The 20,701-nt window shown below is 31.4% G+C and overlaps 4 protein-coding genes across 7 annotated transcripts; 2 read left to right on the top strand and 2 right to left on the bottom strand.

Moving 5' to 3' along the window:
* The first annotated feature begins 32 nt into the window (after positions 1–32).
* On the top strand, positions 33–2,391 carry LOC116765380 (uncharacterized). The gene is made up of 6 exons (XM_032654846.2): positions 33–397; positions 500–622; positions 694–1,470; positions 1,547–1,667; positions 1,750–1,922; positions 2,304–2,391. The coding sequence occupies exons 1-6, from the start codon at positions 176–178 to the stop codon at positions 2,325–2,327; spliced, it is 1,440 nt and encodes a 479-aa protein (XP_032510737.2). The 5' UTR covers positions 33–175; the 3' UTR covers positions 2,328–2,391.
* On the bottom strand, positions 2,304–4,585 carry LOC116765381 (lipase 3-like). The gene is made up of 5 exons (XM_032654847.2): positions 4,424–4,585; positions 4,021–4,219; positions 3,354–3,715; positions 2,858–3,016; positions 2,304–2,788 (listed from the first exon to the last, which is right to left on the bottom strand). The coding sequence occupies exons 1-5, from the start codon at positions 4,565–4,567 to the stop codon at positions 2,408–2,410; spliced, it is 1,245 nt and encodes a 414-aa protein (XP_032510738.2). The 5' UTR covers positions 4,568–4,585; the 3' UTR covers positions 2,304–2,407.
* A 3,072-nt stretch (positions 4,586–7,657) lies between these two features.
* LOC116765292 (modifier of mdg4-like) lies at positions 7,658–12,176 on the top strand. The gene is made up of 6 exons (XM_032654732.2): positions 7,658–7,932; positions 8,027–8,218; positions 8,305–8,454; positions 8,550–8,922; positions 9,178–9,292; positions 9,704–12,176. The coding sequence occupies exons 1-6, from the start codon at positions 7,750–7,752 to the stop codon at positions 9,909–9,911; spliced, it is 1,221 nt and encodes a 406-aa protein (XP_032510623.2). The 5' UTR covers positions 7,658–7,749; the 3' UTR covers positions 9,912–12,176.
* Positions 12,177–12,179: 3 nt separating this feature from the next.
* On the bottom strand, positions 12,180–19,792 carry LOC116779470 (neither inactivation nor afterpotential protein C). 4 transcript variants are annotated; one of them, XM_032673765.2, is made up of 19 exons: positions 19,733–19,792; positions 19,285–19,613; positions 19,085–19,189; positions 17,333–17,712; positions 17,166–17,256; positions 16,809–17,090; positions 16,340–16,728; positions 15,711–16,259; positions 15,346–15,638; positions 14,961–15,259; positions 14,587–14,876; positions 14,290–14,439; positions 14,083–14,186; positions 13,941–14,009; positions 13,667–13,854; positions 13,147–13,346; positions 12,822–13,020; positions 12,629–12,694; positions 12,473–12,554 (listed from the first exon to the last, which is right to left on the bottom strand). In XM_032673765.2, the coding sequence occupies exons 2-18, from the start codon at positions 19,573–19,575 to the stop codon at positions 12,656–12,658; spliced, it is 3,918 nt and encodes a 1,305-aa protein (XP_032529656.2). In that variant the 5' UTR covers positions 19,576–19,613; positions 19,733–19,792; the 3' UTR covers positions 12,473–12,554; positions 12,629–12,655. The 4 variants fall into 4 exon arrangements, with proteins under 4 accessions (XP_032529654.2, XP_032529656.2, XP_061377641.1 ...); XM_061521657.1 differs by having other exon boundaries at positions 12,532–12,694; positions 12,822–12,951; XM_032673764.2 differs by having other exon boundaries at positions 12,532–12,694.
* Between the last annotated feature and the right edge of the window lie 909 nt (positions 19,793–20,701).

Consider the following 20,701-nt stretch of genomic DNA (forward strand, 5'->3'; position numbering starts at 1 on the left):
ATTATTTTAAATGATGTTAGTGACACAATTTGTTTATGAAGTCTGTGGAAAATTTACTGATTGTAATAACGTAACAACAGCCATTCTATTTCAAAATTTTTGTTTCAATAAATATGATTGCAAGGTGAACTGCAAATATCGTAAAGAAATCATATGTTTGTGATTACAAAATTCAATGTTTCTAACGGAAAGAAACAAGCTTAAACTATTGTCACGTAACGAAGGAAAAATTAAGTCATATGAATCTTGCCACGACCTTAGAGCATGGAGTCATGATAACCAGACGCGAGGGCGTTACTTCAGGGATTGGATAAAGTGCAACATGCCCATTTGCGTACTTCCAGTTTGTACCATAACAAGTTTCTTAAAAACTATGACTTGGAGAGGTCGTGGAAAGGTAATATCATGTATAGTAAATTAAATAAAGCATACATCCTAAAGTATAGTGATTTAAGCGTTTTAGGACTAAATAACAAAAATATTTGTTTTTTCTAACAAGGGTTCACCCCGTTGTCATCCAGATTGTAAATCGAAACTTGTGCTAGATAGTATCTGCTCATCGTGTCATGGCATGAAAGAATGTTTAAGAAATGATGTAGCTCATGAAAAATATTTTGACGAGGTAATATTATTAAAAATATTTAACTACACAAGCTTTGCAAGCTATGTCCTAATATTACATATTATTCACAGGAGGAATTTGAAACAGCTCATTGGCCTTGTGAACGATGTTTAGAAGCACTTAAGAGCATTAAAATGATGTGGAAAATAATAATAGAAAGAATATTTAATATTAGGATACCTAAAAATGAAGACATTAGTACTTCCTGTACCAGTAATGAAAGCGTCCACAATATAGCAAAGGCTTGGCAAAATGAAATGGTTCAACAAACCATAATCGTAAAAAACTTATCGCCCTGTGTAAGCGGACGTATGAATTTTAGTTCTCTTACCTGCAGATCAAGCACGAAAGATGTACAAAAAGAAAGCAGGTTAAGCAATTCTAGACAAAAGGAAGGCAAAGATAATTTTAAGCATAAAACCACTGAAACTGATGATAAAGTATTATACAAAATTAGTAGCATTCAGGATCACAATCGATCATTACGTGGAAAATTAAGTCGATGTACATCATTTAGGGTAAAAACACTGGATTTTGGATGTGATGCCTGTGACACTAACGAAGCGGAATTAAATTTATGTAAAAATGATTTAGAATATTTACAACAACGTTTCAACGTACAAAACGACGAATTGAAACGACTTAAAAGTGAAAATTTTTCACTCAAATTAGAACTCCGACAGATGATCAGGAATCGAAATATATCAGATATACCAATGATTATTTCTGAGACTCATACTGCTGTGATACCGAAGCCATTCGAAACATACTTTGACGAAAAAGACACTGGATTAACTCAACAAGTTGATTCAGAGATTGTGATTACTTTAAAAAATTGCCAAAATGAGGTATCAAATGATGTAAATGTAGTATGATTTATTGCAATTTTGTGAATTTTTATTTACAACTCATTTTCTCTTATAGAAATTCAGAAAAGTCTCCCTTTTACAAGTTTTACATAAAACAAACGGACCATTTAAAGATGATATAATAGATAAAAACATTTGCAGTAAACATGAAGATCCAGTTAAGATATTGGCCAAAGGTGAAACTTGGTTGACTTGATTAAAAAAAATATATTTAAGCCGCGATTAATATGAGCTAGCTTACTTTGTTTTTCTTTACAGTTCAAGATACTTTTGGTACTATTGTAAAAAGAGAAATGAGAATAGCAAACAGCAAGCGTTTGAGTTCGGAAAAGATACAGATAGATGCGTCGTATCATAAAATGAGTTGCTGTAGATCCAATCCGTCCTGTTCCAAAATATCATCACTATCTTCCTTGAACGACTCTGTTTTTGTAAGTATTTATAGAAGACTTCGGTTCGATTAACCACTTTTTTTTAATACCAAAAAACCTGAACACATCTTATTGATTTGAATAGTAAGTATTTTCCTCAATTCATCTTCAAGTATTTAAATTGTTTAAATAATCTCAGATTGGCTAGAAAACACGATCTGTATACTTAACACAAGTTTTCACTGTCAAACTTAATATGTAACGTTTTCTGATCGTTATTCATGAACCTACGTTTAATACTATCGTGTATGAGGATTAATGAATGAAAAACTGGACGTGTTCCTGTTTTTTCCATTTAATTTGTTAATGCAGACTTGAAGTAATATTGCAGCACTATATTGCAAAATTACCCCTAATATGCAAATAGATTTTTTTTTCCAGGAATCCTCTACTAATGTATTGTGAGAGTTAATAACAAAAAGGTTTTAGTCTTGTACATTGTTTTTGTCTTATTTAAATAAAACATTTTTCGCAACAGCTGTTTATTAATTAAAACGAGACATAATTTTTATAATACGATCATATACAAGTGTTCTAGCGTCAATGGCGAATATGAAATCCAAATGGTTAAATTTGTCGTGGGGCACTCTGTATTTCCCAACCACGGAACTAACTTGGTGGAATAATTTGTCAACATCGTCTGGCGCTGATAGCCAGTCGTTGTCTCCATAATGGAGGAAAACTGGGGTTCTAATGGCGCTTAGGTTATATTCTGGAGGTTTAAATGTACCATATATGTATTTATTTCTAAGCCACCCGTGATCGAAATTAGCAAATTTGTTTGATTTATAGAGTTGGCCAAAATGAATCATTTGCCTCGTTGAAGCACCGGCTGGCGTGTGGCCTAGAATTATCGGAAGCATAGTCTGAAACAAAAAGGCTTTATGCAAAAAAAGTATATAATATCTACGTATAAACGTTTTACAATATCTTACTTTGTTTAGTTGACTTTCATCATATCCACACATAAGAAATAGTAAGTTTGTGCATAGAATCTGTGTTACAGCTTTCTCGTGGCATAAGGTTTTTCCAGCTATATCGTTTATAACTCCATTCGCTAGTAATTCATTTGCACCGATTAAACCCAAAATTGTCTGCAAAAGTAATCAAGTATTTATGAATAACCCACACAGCGTTAGGAAAAAAATATTGTTCCATAGATTTTATCGAAACAAGCACAGGTTAATTGTGTAACAAGAACTACGTATATATTTTCAGAAACTTATACAATTGTAGGCATTCATATAAATAAAAGTTATTTTAAACTTTAATTACTCCATTTAATTTACTTTTACTGGTGATATCAAATCGTCAGCTACACGTTTATCAACAACTGCATTATTGACTAGTGCTTTAACTTTACTCATATCTTACAAGATTCGATTCTTCTAATCACGAACATAACAAATATCTATTGCTAAGTGAACTTACTTCTAGCGAATTCGTAAAAGGCGCCAGGGCTCTGACAAGCGGACTTTTAATATTACCAACAAACGCCACCGGTGCAAGCGCTTGCATTGCTGATACTTTCTTGTTATACTCCGGTCTTGTAGACATCATCACCCAAAAGGCTGTTGTTCCCTGAGAGAAACCTACATACTGAATTCTGGGAACTCCAGTCTCTCTTAAAACATAATCTATGATAGCGGGTATATCGTAAAATCCGATTTCGTGCCAGCTAAATTTCCAAAAGGCTGACGATGAAGGTTTTAGGGAAATGTGACTTCGTGAATACGTATTACCCCTGGCATTCCCCATCCACACGTCGTAACCGGCTTCTGCTAACACGTACGCTAAAAGGAATTATGGATAGAGAGTAATTAATGATAATATACATATACAATATAATAAATATAAAAAACGTTGACATTCGAATAACATTAGTCACAAAATATCCATGTTACTTCCAATTATTCATAGCAAAACTGATCTACATAATTTTAATTTCAGACGACTTAACATTGCACTACAATTCTATAGTATGAAATGGACTCAAAGTACTTGTGAAATGAGTTTTTTTTTAATTTGTGTATAAATCTCGATTCCTCGTTTCTGCTGCTAAAGATATTTACACGCCTTGACTTAAATAAGATCTTACCTAAGCCTTTCCCTGGAGTCATTATCACCCATTCAGCCGACGAAGACAAGAGACCGTGCTGTAATAACACGACCGGTTTATCTCCCCTGCTGACATTGTTTTTGCCGTAGGGGATTCTATGTACCTCCAAAATATAATTGTCTTCAGTATATATTCTGTGTATTTCGCAGGGATACCCATACTTGCGGACGATTGTGAACTATAGAAAATATGAAAAAAAAAACATCATGCCCTATAATGATAATTATTAGTACAGCTATAAGTTTTGAATAGATTTTGTTTTTAATTTATTTGTAAGCTATTTTACTTTGTAATAGAGATTTTCATACTTATATAAAATAAAAAAATGATTTCTCTATTTTACTTATAAAACTAAAATAATATTTTCCCAAATAATACATACAGTATCCAATAAGGCATCTTCAGCTAGTGATGGCTCTTCGATACTATTTATCAGAATTTCATTCTCACTATATGTTGTGGTCTCGTCACTAGTGCACATATGTAAAAATTCAGTAATTAAGAGGATTTTAAAAAATAAAAACATTTCGATTGAGAACAAGATACTCTACTATATAATGGACTGCTACTTAATTGTTTTGAAAATAAATAAGCATCACCTATTACTTGATAAGTATTTATATTGAAATAGATAAATCATTTTAAAAGATAAATCGTAGGACTGTTCGTTCATGTCTTAATTTTTTAATTTAAAACCGAACCTTGAAGCACAATTAACCATAGGTTTAAATTGAAGTCGTTGTTTAGAACTTTAATTTTTATAATATATTTTCAGATTAACCAAAGAATATAATGTTACAGACACACAAAAACAAAAACAGACGAAGGTCATAATAGAATCAAACTAGTTAATTGTTAATCTTATTGTGTAATCTGGAGATTATTGTCCGATACTTGTGTACTATCAACAAAATATATAGGTCGAACTAACAAACTAATACCAATACTTATTCATTATTTCACGTCAAAATTGTAATTAAATCCCTAGCGAAGGTTGAATAAGTAATCAACGGTCAAGCATCATTCATCCAGCTGACTTTTCATTATTATTTCTAAGTAATTTAAATATTATGTGTGGTATAAATAAAAACAAAAAAATAATTCCAACATAAACTCTACTTTAAAAAAGTAACTGCTGAAAATACCAAAAAAAACTAATTTACTGATCTTTGTCATTCAAGTTTGAACAGAGTAATATTTCTTTCATATACTTACTTTCATCGCACTATTTACTTAATCCATTTTCTTATCCTTATGATATCATATCATAGGGAGAAAATTTTCCATTCCCGAGAAATATCAGTTTTACACTATTAAACATTAATACAAAACCTCTGGTGAATATGAACTGTTAAAAATATGTATTAGAGACGTTCCGTAACAGAATGGTTAAAAAAATGTGACGTTAAAATCTGGTTTTGAAATTATGGAGACATTAAAGGATAGAAAGGAATAATTTTTTGTTGCATCTTAAGAACAATATTTACGTACCAATAATGTGTAGATAGAATTAACATTTTTATGCCACTCTTTATTTCAGTGTTTTGATTTTTATAATGCAAAAATAACTAAGGACTCAATAACATTGGTAACGGAGAGTTCTGTTTAGCTTAAAAAATAACGCTCTCTGTAAAATAAAAGTTACTTAAAACATGTTATCTAGTATTTAAGTGATCATAGATATTTTATAAGATGTTTATCAATAGATACTTCCAAAGTCTTCAATAAGAGTTAAATAAAAACAAAGGTAAAAAAAAAAACAATTTTTTTAATAACTTATTGACAATATATTAGAAACGGTCATATGTTACCAATTGTTTAATTTAGAAATTTGAACAGGGGGAAATTACAATACATGCCGGTATTATTTTACGATTCAAAAGGCTGTGACAATAACATAATTAAAGACTATTGCCAATATACTAGAGATCAAAAATAAATAATCACAAAAGAGCGATCAGTTGATTTTATGAAAGAAGGCACTAAGGCTATAAAATCAAACGTCAAGCCTTACAATATCCTAGTTAGAGAGAGAGAATAGTAAGAGAGATGGTTTAGAACCAGTAAATGACATAGGATACTTTTCATGCGATCGAAAAAAAATTATAAAGTCCAAAATCCTCTTATTTACTGCCTTTAAGGAGTAACAGAGTTCGCCCGGTCAGCTATGCATTTCTAAATGAAACTAATATTTTTCGGATATACTACGCGTGCTTTATTTTTTGCTAAAACTACATACTCCCGACGTTTCGGTTACTCTTCAGCAACCGTGATCACGGGCAGACGAGATTTAAATGTCTAATAGTTTCATTTAAATGAATAAATCTCGCGAAAGTCTTAGATCTCATTATATACATTTTTAATTTTGAAAGTAACGCAGACGAAGTCGCGAGCAAAAATTAGTTCAATATATATTTATCATGTACTACAGTCACTTTTCAAAGACAAATAGACTTTGGTGAGTAAAAAATTATAGTGTCAATTTCACAAATGCAATAAATTTTTGTGTTTAAAATAATTTTATTGTCCTCCCCGTCAACATTCCTCGTCCTTTAAATACCGTGTATTTGTTGTCGTTGGTGTTTGATCCCTTTAGTATATTTATATGTATATATGTTAAAATCAATAGAATTAAGTTGTAATAATTTTTTTTACCTTTATATAATATTAGTCTTAGTTTTTAATTTTTTATACAGTAGGTGTATATCTCCTATGTTTGCATTTAATTGAATTTGTGTTGTTTTGGATCTACAAACAAAGTTTCTAATTATGACTTTAATCGAGGCTGTTAAATTTTATTTCATTCAAAAGTTAATCCCGGATCGTTTCTCCTCCATTCTACACATTGGCAGAATATACTGTGCACGTCTTTGCACGGTTGAAGGCCATATTTGAAACAAATAATAAAATATTTTATAAAATAAAGATATATAATCAGTTGTTTAATGATCAAAAGATTGTTAAACAGCGGTGGGTTCATTGAGATGTGATTATTATCAAAGCTGACATTCAATTGTACGTTTGAACGGAGTAATCGTGGTCAATTGATTTGTATACAAGATTGTCAAATTCTATTGAAATGTACTATAGATACATACCTATTTAATTTTTTTTGTTAATACTTTTACGGCTCATGATACGAGTCCTTTTAAGCCTTTGATACATACCTATATATCTGAAAGTTGCAAATAAGCATTCCTAGAGACAACAAGATATGGTTCTGTGAATGTTACGGAATACAATGCGTTCAAAATACTAAAGTTTTAATATGAAAAATAAGTTTAGTTTTATTTGTTCTGATCAAAATATTTTTTTATGAGCAGAATAATTATAAAAATATTGTTAAGATTTTCACGATTACAATCTGCTCAATGTTTGAAAAAGGGATACCATATTCCGGTTATTGATTTTCTTGACAGTTTATAATTTTCCTTTCCCATTGAATATGTTATTTTCTGTATTTCTCTCTTTTACATTTAGTGATGATAATGTTTGCAACGTAAGCCGAAAAAATAGATTCGCTTAAAAAGCTTAGTGAGTATATTGTTTGGTCTTGTGTAAACTAACTTGTAAATCAAAACGAAAGTGGTAACACCGAAGTTGTTGTCTCTCTTGTCTTTCATCGTATCCCTTCAATGTTCAAGCATTTTTATTATTTGTTTGTTTTTATCTTTCTTTATAAACAAACTTACTGTATGAAGACTTATAATGGCAAACCAAGAAATCAGTTTAAAGTGGAATGGCTATCAAAATAATATTCTAAGTAATGTAAAGGAATTATTTAAAGATGAAAATTTATCCGACGTCACACTTGTTTCGGAGGGACAAAGTTTTAAAGCTCATAAAATTATCTTGTCGGCAAATAGTTCTGTATTTAGGACTATCTTTCAGGTAATAAGAAAATCCTATATTTTTACATTTGAACAAAGTCATAACCTTTAAAGGGCAACGAATTTTGATATAACGCCCACACGTTTTTCAACAGCAAAACCCCCAGAAAGATCCAATTATAGTGCTCCATGACATCAACACGGATTCCTTGAAAACTTTGTTGAAGTTTATGTACAATGGAGAGGTTAATGTAACAGAGGAGTTTCTACCAGTTCTTCTCAAGACTGCTGAGAGTTTGAGAATATGTGGTTTGTCTGCTGGTAATGATGCTACTAGAGACGATGAGGTAATATCTAATTCATTTTTGTTTATTGGTCATTATTTTAGACAATAATAGATTAATAATATGTTTACTTCTGTTATAACTTATAGAAAAATGCAACATCAACACAGTCTTTGCCAAAGAAACGCAAGAAAAGTGAGTTGGATGATAGCAATAATAAAATTAAGAAGGCAGCTCCCTGCCCTCCCAAACCAGATTCAGTTGTTGCAGTCCCAGCATGCGACCTGTTAAAAACCCCAGTGAGTAAAATGTTTTATATAACAAAAATTAATTTTTATAGTAAATATTTAGTGCAAATTGTGATATGTGTGTATATGTGACTATGATTTTTTAGCAAATAATGCCAAAAGTTGAACCTGTGGATTCACCATTAACTGATTATTCCGGAGAAAATACCACTGACACTGACATAGCTGTTCTTGAAGATACATTGGAAAAGAAATACTCTATAAGCCCAGAAAATCCTACAAGCAAATCTGTGTGTGCAAAGGGTATAAGCGATTCTAATGTGAAGAAATGGATCAACGAAGTCAGCAGCACCCAGCCTTGTTTGAATGTCGAGAAAAATGTTGATCAAGAAGATGAAAAAGAGCTTGAAATTGATAAAGAAGTTGAAACTGTGTTGCAAAATGGAACTATTGTAGAGTCATTGAGTATAACAACTGAGAATTTGAATTTTGTTTCCAGTGAGGCTCACAGTATGAAAGGTATAGCATGTCTCTTTTTTAGTTATATTAATTTATTGCTATTTGTTATGCCTTGATATTTATTTCAATTCCTATAAAATACAATCGATTATTGCACAGCTCACAGTATCATATACAGCATTAAAACTAACAACAATTAGTAAAGTTATTATATTCTTTCATTTTATTATATGTTAACATTACTTTCAGAACATTAAATAAAATTATAAGTATATTAATTACTTTCGTATTCAATATAGTCATAAACATTTACAGATAAAACAAGTACCTGTTATGCAAACCCGTCCTTTCCATGCCCGTTTTGTCCGCGTGTTTATAATTCTTGGGGTTACCGCAGACGACATGTCAAATCCAGACACATGACCAATAGGTATACCATTTAAACATGCTTAGTAAATGATAGGATTTACATATTCTATCAAATAGTTAAGTTATATTGGCTGTGTAAATTAGTTTTTATAATCTAATCTAAAATTAGCTTTTCCCTTGCTATTTAGACTTGTAAAAAATTATCATTGTATGAATGACAATCACCTACAGCCGTCAATGTTTTCAAGTACCAAAAAGTTTCTATAGTATACAAGTTATGTACTTAATTATTCTACAATTATAATTTAAGATATGTATATCAAGGAAGTTTTTAATGTAAGTCAGCATATTTAATATGCTTTTTCATATAAGTACTATTTAAGAAATAATATTTTGATATTTGTTCAATACAAACTATTTTTCCTTTTTGTAACTAACATAATATGATGTCTCATAATATTTATCATTCCAGATTATCCTGTAAGTGGTGTGTATCCATTTTGCCATCAACCGGAGCTTGGTATTCCCATGCTACAAGATCCCATGGGGTTCCTCATGAGGAAGCTAGGAATTCACTGGTTGTAATGGTCGAGGCACATGCTGTACTAACATTGAATGAACCTAGTGTGGCCCAGTTATTGGGCCAAGTTGGTATTGATAGTGGTGAAAAGGCAAACTAGGTAGGTTGTAAATATAAATGCAATAACGGTTTTTATAATTATATAATTAGGGCTGTAGGATTGAAACCAGAATCTACGACTATACTTACAATGAAAAACCTAACGACCTTACCAATATTATAAGGATCGTATATGGATGACATTGTGGTTGAAAATATATTGCTTATCACATTTTTATTTAAGAACATAAATTGATGTTGTTTTTTTATTGGGGGATATGAAAAGGCATCTGAATAAGTGACAAATGGATATTCCTTATTAATCGTCATACAAACTTGATATTACCATTTCGATATAGTATTTCTCTTAATTCTCTTAACATTTTCTTTACTTTTAACTTTTTTTCAATTTATGATTTGCTTAACACTGATAGCTTTATTTGAAATGATCTAAAATCACTGACAAAGAAATTTACCACTATTATAACAAAGTCACTAATTTAAGGTAATTTTTTTTGTTTTTGTAATATATTATTATCTGTTGTATATTTTCTTTAGTTTCTTAAAATTGTGCTAGCCATACAGGAAAGAATTATTTTTTCCAAATACGACAAAGGCATATATTCACTGTCCATTATTATTTTTTTAATTCTACATACTGAAGGAAGGAATTTTTATAATCATATTTTCAATAACAATTAAAATATTCAACCATTTTTAAATCTATGGAGATGTAAAGAAATAAGTGATTTTATACAAATCCCATTAATATGTTGCGGATATGGTTATATATGAACAAAATAAATTACATATTAAAAATATTTGAAAAGTTGTATCCACAGCTTTCTTACTGATTAATATCAAGTGTCTGAATTATTAATATTTAAATTTTGGGCATTATGAAATAAGTGATATATTAATAATATTTTTTTTAATACTCCTAAGTCTAGTTAAGTAACTATTATAAATATGTGAATGATGATCTCAACTCAACAAGTCAAAAGTTTAGTCGAGTAAGATGCATGTTGTATGCCAAATTGTCACTTTTACAACTTAATATTATTATTATTTTTGGTTTAGCTGCCATAATAGTGTACATTCGTTCTTTATAAACATTTACTAGTCTTGTCATTATAACTAATTTTCTGTTACTACACGACATTCGGTATGTCTAGGATTTAAAAAAAAAAATGCTTCTGAGTTACTCAATGGAACATTTGAACTTAATGGCTTCTCAATAACGACTGAAATAATATAGCATAAGGACATAAGCAATTGTTTGTATGAAAGTATATTTTTATACTGCACTTTGAATTAACTAGATGTAAGTCAATTATTACTATACGGCAATAATTTTACAATGTGATTTGTAGAGATTAAAAAATGGTATTTTCATAAAAGTTTTAGGAAGAGTATATTGAAAAAAAAAAAATGGATAAAAATTCATAAGTGTACAATTGTATTTTCTAATATTGAAACGATAGTAATTTTTTATATTGTACCATTTTTGTTTTATATTTAACACAGATTATAAAAAAGATACAGTCCATAAATAAATACTCAGGCCATATGTTTTAAGGTACTGATAAATATTTCTTATGAGAGACATATCTGCATAAAATGAGAGCTTCAATCTATAATAGTTTTTGGTGTATACGTGAAAACTGTTACAGTAACCGAATTATGTATATTTGGAGTACATTATATTTAAAAGCTACGCGAAAAGGGTTTTAATGGTACTTAGGATTAACAAAAATATTTGGATATTTTATAAGAGTTGTAAAACTTATCTATATTTTAATTTTACTAGGTCGATGTTTGAAATAAAACTCATAAACACACTGTTAATTTTATTACTCGATGAGATAAAGCATATATTGTGTAGTAACTTATTTGCCATATTATAACTATAATATGTTTATATTCCGAAATGCAGGTTTCAGAGGACCACAGTGAAACATTCTTATAACCTAGTATAGTTTTTCAACTATTCTTCTATAAATAATTAAGTTACCAAAGCAATTTCGAATAATGTGTAATTTAAGGTACGATATATATTTTTATATATGATATAATTAATTGTAAGTGAATATTTTGTGAAGTAATATTTTGATACTGTTTGATACTCGCTATAAGATTTTGAAAAATTTGTATTTGATGTAACTAAAATATTGACGGAAAAAAATATAACAAATTCTATGTACTAAACAACACGTAATACATGGCTTTAATATATCAGATGATTAATTAAATGACGACGTAATTTAAAGATTATGTATGTAGACTTATGTCGAATGGAGATTAAATATATTTTTTATAAAGCCAATTATACTTTTACTTATAAATCTGCCACGGCTCCCTCTACAGTGATACCTGGAGCTATCTCAATCGTTTCTGTTTCATCTTTATTGTCTCTGTAATTCATATTTTGTCTAGGACCAGGCCTCCTAAAACTATTGCTATCGAATTCCTGCGAGTATCCTCTATCAAATTCGTATTTAGGAGGGCCTCTGCTTGAGGCAATGGAATGGGTTGGGGACATTACTACAGAGGAGGCTTCACTCGGTGAAAAAGTTTTTCTAGGCACGGGTGCCCCATAAGAAGTGGTGACATAACGTGGACTGGAAGAATGATCATGGTCTAAACGAGCTTCTCCATGCCGTTTCATGGAAGCTCTATTCTTTGGTGTTTTCTTTAATAAAGCCTGAAAATTAAAAGGAGGTTCATCGTCTTCATCTTCTCTCGTTTGTCTCGCTTTAGCTATAGCTTGGAGCTCACTGATGGGATCCGGCAGATCGCTTTTGTCTATGGAGATGTTACTTCTTGCGTAACTGGGTCTTCGACCTGCAGTGTTTTCAAGAATATCAGTATCATCAACTCCACTTTGCCAAGGTGCAGGTGGTTGGTAAAAGCTCTGTGGTGTAGTAATTGTAGGTGGTTTTTTATAGATGACTGGTTTACTATAACTGACCCCTTTTGAATACAAATCAGGTTCATCGGGTGGCAACATTGGTACTGGCTGAGTTGGGTCTCTGCAGAAGGGTATTGTAATGAGCGTTTGCGTGCTCGTCGATGCCTTGAAAGGATCCGTTTGAACCGAACTGCAAGGACGTTTGAAAGGTTCATCCCATTGTTCGCTGTCAGAATCATATGGACTTGCAAATGTATCCCTATAATAAGAAACCAATTGCTTTTATAAATTAGATATCGGTACCACCAATATCGAATTTTCTTTGGACCGATACAATTTAGAATCTAATTTAAATTTTGTTTCTCGAATATTTATTCATACTCACGTGCTCTTCACTTCGGGATCACACATATGAGAGGTATCATAAAATTGTATCTGGTCCATTCTGAATGGAAGTTTCCAGACTGTTGGTGGACTAGACCCTAAAAAACTCTTTTCTTTGGCATGAGGATCTACTCTATCAAGAGGAACTGAAGTGTTAGTGTTATTCGTTTCTTCTACAACAGCTTGATTATACATATGTACCTATAAAAACAAAAATCTTTACTAAACTGAAATTTTAAGTGTAAAATAACAAAGCGGAAAGTTATTACTAAAGTCAATCTAAAGATATACACGAAATAAAATTTACATATGCCATCACATTATATGTATTCTTATGTTCCTATTGCAAAATTGTGGCTATAAAAGTGTTTTGAGTTATGACGGGAATGGTAGAAAAGTGATCATATAACAATAAGGCTGCTTCATAAACTAATGTTGCTGGAACTCCGTTATCCGAACAGCTGTCGTCCAAATTTATGTGTCTGTGGCAATATTTTGCAGAACTTTCAATTTTATTTTACCTGTTGTGAAAAATGTACTAAGTCCTGATAACGAAGTGCTCTATACTGTAACAGAACTTGAAAAATAGATCTGCTCTTCCATTTCATAGCGAATCGTTTTAGAAATGCAGAAGTTTCATCATCAATTTGTTCAGAAGTTTTACTTACTAAGGGTCCGTAAGCCTTACGTACGACATATCCTCTATAAGCTGCAAAAAATATAACGAAATATAAATATTTTTACAATAAATGTGATAATTCGGTCAAATAAATTACATATTAATTTTGAAGATACCTTTTTGAATGCACAGTGCAGCTTCTTCGTCCGATAAATTTTGAGATTTTTGTTTCTTTAGTTCTTTAACTGAAAATATATGTCATTTAATAAATGGTGCTCGAATGCGTCTTTGGAATGGTGAGATATTAAGTTAACTTACTATGCATAACTTTTGATTTGTTTTTAACGGCTTTTCTCTTTGCCAAGAAACATCTCATCATGCTTTGTACCTTTACAATTTTCTTGACTTGTGTTTCATATAATCTGAAAAAGTATCGCTTATAAGTTGAAATTCAATAATTTTTTAATTAAATAATTATAATAAAAATAGTAATATCATTAATAATAATAATAGAACCGGTTTTACCTTGATAAAAATTCTTCATTATAATACTTCAAGAACACTTTGGATTTTCCTAGTTCCCAATTCTCCATTTTAAGGCGAATCAATAAAAGCCTACAATTATCTGCTGTTTCATCAACAGTTTCTTCGAAATCGAAGGCTAGGAAGCGGTATCTAAAACATAACAACTTATACAATTTTCTCAATACTGGTTTGAAATATGAACATAAGATGGTATTTATTCATTTTATTTATTCGAATTTCAAATGTAATATTTAAAAACATCGTTATAAAAATAAATATTAAGTAAATAATCTTTACCTTCGAATGAACTCGGAAAATGGAACTCGATAAGAGAATCCATACTGACGAGCCTTAGCAGTGTCTAGAATAGAAAGAGCTCTTAATTGCTGTCTAACAAGTTCAGGCTGAAATCCTCGAGGACTGTCGTTTAAATCGGTTCTAATACATCTGACGTAATGGGTTCCACCACTACCAGCTCCATTGGAAAGGAGTTTTAGCAGCTCCAGACTTGTAGATCTGAATGTTGCAGCTGCCGTTCTCATTCGACGAATTTGTGAATATTGGCCTTTGGACACCGTGTTATATTTCTAAAAGTTTTAAAAACGACATATTGTTATCACCGTAAAAAGAAGCAATTAAGTGGAATATTAAATTTATTCGTATTCATTTACCCTTGCTTTAATATTTTCAGTTTCTTTTTCAGATTTAGATTTGCCTGATTGTGATGGAGATTGGTTGGAAGCTGCCGTAAGGTTTCCAGCTTTTGTAAGTTTATTCTTAAACAGCTGTTGCAATGTAAGGTTAGTGGACGCTCGCATGGTTTCAATCATTTCAGGTGGAAGAAAATCTTTGTTTTTATCAGCCATTTCTCTTGCATCGTAGTTTACTTTTCCGGTGTAATGAGCGATACTGAATTCATGGTTACCATTAAGCTTAACGAAAGGATTTTTACATTTTGCCTTAATCGTAGCTGTAATAACAAGAAAAAAAAGTTTGAGAACAATAATGGATAGTAAAATTTTAATAATTACTCTAAATGTATGAGATGATACATACATAAAATACATTCTTGTCCTCCACCTGTACGACTTGCTTCATCTAAAATGTAAAATATTCCATGAGGCTTTGCCATCAGTTGATCGACAGAACTCTTATTGTCATAAAAACGCAAAGCAGTCACGGTAATCTCATCTTCAGCTGCCTCTTGCATTTCACAAACAAATATGCGTTGATTATAAAGAAACTGAATTTGTTCGTTAGTCGTGTTGACTATTAATTGTTCTAAACGGTTTCTATGATAACATTCGAACCCAAACATGTCTATCAAACTAACAGAATATTTGTCACCACTGTAACAATTAATTAAAGTTAAGTATATCAATCTTATTTTACATTTTTTCAACTATTTAATAAGTACTTACAATACGGATCTCATAAATGATAGTTTTGCATTTATAACATTAATTAGCCAATCAACCAGTCTCTTGTAAAGGGCACTAGCTAAAGTATCTCTTGCGTCTCTGGCTTCATCAGTCGCATGCTTTCTTTTCACTGCAGTGCCGTTTTCTATGAGACAGTAATTAAGAAGTGCCCAAAAGAATTTAGCTTCATCAAGTGAAAGTAATTTAACCACTTTTTTTGCTTCTTCTGGGTTCTCGATTTCCGCAGATCCATTTTTTCCATCTCTAAATCTTACATTTCCTAATACCAATATAGCGGCTAGGACAGTTTCCAAGAATTTAATGTCTTCTTCTTCCCAGTCAAGAACTTTTAAATATTCAACTAATTCCTTATAGCGGGCAACATTCTCCCTAGGCGAATCTCTTGCACTCTTGAAGCCTCGTGGTGGGTCATCTACAATCCTTAAATAACGGTGTTTTCTGTTTTCTTCTAAGTAAAATTCATTTAATCTGTTAGTAGCCTCAATTGCGTCGTAGAAATAATAAAAAATATCAAAATTCGCATGCGTCCTGAAATTTAAACTTTTTTTGTAGATATCATTATATTCTAAATAATTCAATAACGTTTTTTAAATGAATGTCATAATTACATATCCGTAGATGACACGCGCCATTTTTCCAACTGGTACAACCAAAAAAGTGCCCCACTCAATTTTCCTGATGTACCGTAAGTTACTTGGACTTGAAATATTCCACGGGTGGAACTAGCGTTCATTGGAGTAGCTCCATTTATACATGCCTGGATAAATGTTGTAGCCTTTTGTATTCGTTCTGCTGTGTTATTTTTCATCGATCCTAGAAATGTTAGGTGTGAGAGGGCATGAACCATACTAGTTGATTTTCCGGATTTACTTTCCCCAGAAAAAATTATGTACTGAGGCTCGTTGTGATGAAGTGCATTTTGATACGCACTATCAGCTACAGCAAATATATGAGGTTCGTTATCAGATCTAGATTTGCATTCGTATTTTTTATGAAACTGAAAATAAAGAACTAGACCGTTTAGAAAATTAATGAACAACACGTAAAATAGATAACAAGAAACAAATTGCTAATTACTTCATCATTGTAAATGTCCTGATGTGAATTTGGATTTAATATTAATAAAACATCGCCGACAAATGAAGTAAATGAACCCTTTTGATATTTGATTTGTAATTCACAAAGTATATTGTCCTCTGATAAAAAGTCTAATGCAGCTAAATCTTCTACTTGCATAGTCTCTGGGTCCTGTTTGCCTTCATTTATAAGAAGGCCATTTTTAATAATTTTCTCTTTAATACGATATGGAACCTCTTTTTGACTCAAATCTAGTGCCAACATTTTAAGCTCTGTCGACAACTGTAACATGAAGAATTATTTTAGTTTTTTAATTAAAAAAACTTATTACTAAGTTCATTTAGTTATTTATATTACATGAAAATCATTTTCTGGTACAGACTGAATAAAAGGATGTTCTTCCAGTTCCATCATGAATGGGCGATGCTCCGGGTTTTTCTCAAGGCACCTAAAATTAAAATAAGTATCAGATTGATGCATGTTAATGGTTTGAATTATAAAATAAAAGTCGTTATAAATCTTACTCATTAATAAAATCATTGATATCGTTAGACGACATTGAGGGTTTTGCAACTGAAGGAGGAGGGATTCTCTGAATTTGGAACATCGCTCTAGTTGGGTGCATCTTTTCATAAGGAGCCACGCCGTCAACCATTTCAATAGTACATATTCCCAGGGCCCAAACATCGACTCTGTTGCCGTAGCCTTCTTCGCTGACTGTCACTGCTTCTGGTGCCATCCAACCTGGTGACCCGATACTTGTCCGTGTTGTTTCTTGATTGCCACTTAGTTGACAGGAGAGTCCAAAATCTGTGAGCTTTACCTCCCCATCTTTTGTAATGAGTATGTTGCTGCATTTTAGGTTTCGATGGATTATTTTGTTTTCATGCAAATAAACAACTGCCTAAAATATGAATGTAATTTTTTACTTTTTTCCTGAGATATTTATGTAAATGAATAAGAAAATTTAAAAAAAAACATGAGAAAGTGTTATATCTTTCATTTAGTGGAACACTTTAATTCAAATAAGTTATTAAGTATTTAAACTAAGTGATAACCTTTATTGCCGCTGCATGACTAAGTAACAGGTGATATTTATAAAACAGATTAATTCAAAATCAGTATGTGGGAAACGCATTTTAGGATCAAAATGTGGAGATTACATAATCAAGAGAATACTACAAGTAATTCAACATTAACATTATTTTTAAAGTATAAATGTGAATCTTTTTTGTGCTGACTTATATAAAATGATCTGAACGTTTAATTGTAACGAAAGGTATCCTTTCAATCAAGACAATTAACATCAGAAAAAGAAGTGGCGACCCCCACGAACAAAACCGCGACAGCTCAACGATAACGTCAGTCAAATTGTCCACGCCCCTGAGATTCATTGGGAGCTATTTGCATATGTATCGTCTCGGCTTGTCTGCCTACTATTTGATATAGATCATTTGGATAAATCGCACATTTCATACATTTAGAAAAAGATTGAAATATTTTAGGATAATTGTGCAATATAATACGTTGTCATTAAATATACTGTAGAATTATTATCTCTTTATCTTGGCACATTTTGTTTAATAATTTTGAATTTTTCGTATGAAAATTAGGAACTATGTAAAAAATTTAAATGCTGCACATTTTGAAATTAATTATTTTTACGAAATTATGTATAGAACAAAGATAAGAATAAACAGAAAAGATATTATATTGATTTTTTAAATAAAATCACTGCCATGAAGGTAATGCATAGGTGACAAATTCTTATTTAGCTTGGAACGTAAGATGTCTAATTAAATTCAAAATTAAAGACTTTTAAGTGAGTGATGCAAAGATTTTCTGTAGCGATTAAATAAGACAGAAGGCTTATTGGCTACCGACCCCCGAGACCGTATATCTTGTGTGCGAGCATTATTTACGATAATTGAGCGATGCGCCGCAATGGGGGGTCATCACTGTGTTGTCGGGCGCTCGACAAGTGCAACTTTTGCGTCGCGAATCACATCAAATAAAGCGGCACACATTTTAAGTAATGGCCTTAGATAGGATTTAAAAGTACGTGGATATACGGTCCGCTATATTTTATACGACGTCACAACGACAGAAGAAATCGCTGGGACATGAATCGGAGAACAATTGAGTTTGCATTTAAAGTACCTACCAATTGATTCAGCCGTTGAAAGTTGGACTGGCAGGCCCTTTGTTTTATAAACAGCCATCTTGACTCGAATGTGACGAACGACATGTTTATAGTGATTCAAATATGGACTTACCTTGATCGTATATTTAAGGATATATGCAATGTGTTCCTCAGACATTTTTTTGTCCGTAGCTTTAAGTTTTCTGACAATATCGATGACAGATCCATACTCGCATAGCTACAAAAGATGATTCACATTAATATATTTGATAAATGCAGTCATTGTTAAAACATATAGATACCCTAAAAGTATTTCTATTTATTTTAACTTACCTCAACTACAAACCATATTTTCTTAGTGTATTCAGATTTATCACAAAACACGCCATAAAAATCTACAAGATTAGGGTGTTTTGTGAAGTCACGTAATATTTTATATTCCTCGTGGATATGTGTTTCATTTTCTTCTGTATTCAGCAGTATTTTGATAGCGACCGCCTTGCCTGCGGCTTGAGTATCTTTGGCTCTATGAACTTCACCAAAGACGCCTGATCCAATTTTCTTTTCAAGCGTGTACCGGTCTTGAGGACTCGGCAGGGACGATATATTCAAACCGTCCTTCATTCTGTTTGACGAATCTTAAGCATTTGTATCATGAATATCTAGTAACGAAGAAATAATAACTTAAGAATATTTTAAAGTCGTATATTCACAATTTATCGTCTTATAAAACTAGTGCTTTGTATTTAGTGTTGATATTTTTTTTGGAATAAGTACTCACCACAAGTCAGTACCGGCACACGACTCGAACTACTCTGAGTACTGTAGCCCAATGAGCACTAACAAGTGCTGGGGCTTCAGGGAGCAAATCCGAAATAATCCTCTCTAATAGTGTTAGTCGAAACAAGAAATCAATAATAACTTGGTTTCTATGTTTATATTCATTGTATCAGCTCTATCCAGGTAGGTATATATTAAAATATAACTTCTAAAAATTCACTTTTACTTTTAATATATTTTCTACGAATATCTATACACATTTAATAGTATGTAAATGCCCTTTATTCCAAAAGAAACTAATTAGTGTTTTAAATTAACAAATATTTTATGGGCATGATATTCTTTTGCCTTTGACTCGTCTTTGATACAGCAAATACGTCTTTATTGTATTCTCTCCGGCTTTGTAACGTCGTGTATTCTTTTTTTTACTATCATCAAATCCATCTTTTATTGACAGAAGATTCCTGAGTAATCTTAAAAGCGATCCGTTACACTACCTAAACTCTTCAATCAAGCGTGAGTGTAACAATAACAATAACAACAACAATACACACTGCAATTCTTATAAAACACAATACAACCGTTTAGCATTTCAAGATCTTCTCAATAACGTAAAGGGGCAATCTGTCTAAATATATTATACTCTGCATCATGTGTTCAATTCATAATTAAATTCAACGTGTTTCTCGACTATTCTTTTCATTATTACGTACAGTATGACTCACTTTGTTAAGTTTTTGTAAAATATTTAGAATCGCAATTTTATGAATTCACGTGTGTCCGTGAAACTTTTGATTTAAAAAATTCTATAAAACTGTTAACTTACTTATTAGTTATTTGATAAAACTTTTTTAAAATTATAATTTTTTTTCAATAAACACTGTTTTAAAAATATATATTACAAAAATTACAATAGCCATTGAATGCGCGTCGGAGCAGTTCAAAAGGGACTCTCAAGTCGACGACGAAA

The sequence above is a fragment of the Danaus plexippus genome, chromosome 2 (genome assembly GCF_018135715.1).
Source record: "Danaus plexippus chromosome 2, MEX_DaPlex, whole genome shotgun sequence".
In the NCBI taxonomy this organism is placed as follows: Eukaryota; Metazoa; Arthropoda; class Insecta; order Lepidoptera; family Nymphalidae; genus Danaus; species Danaus plexippus.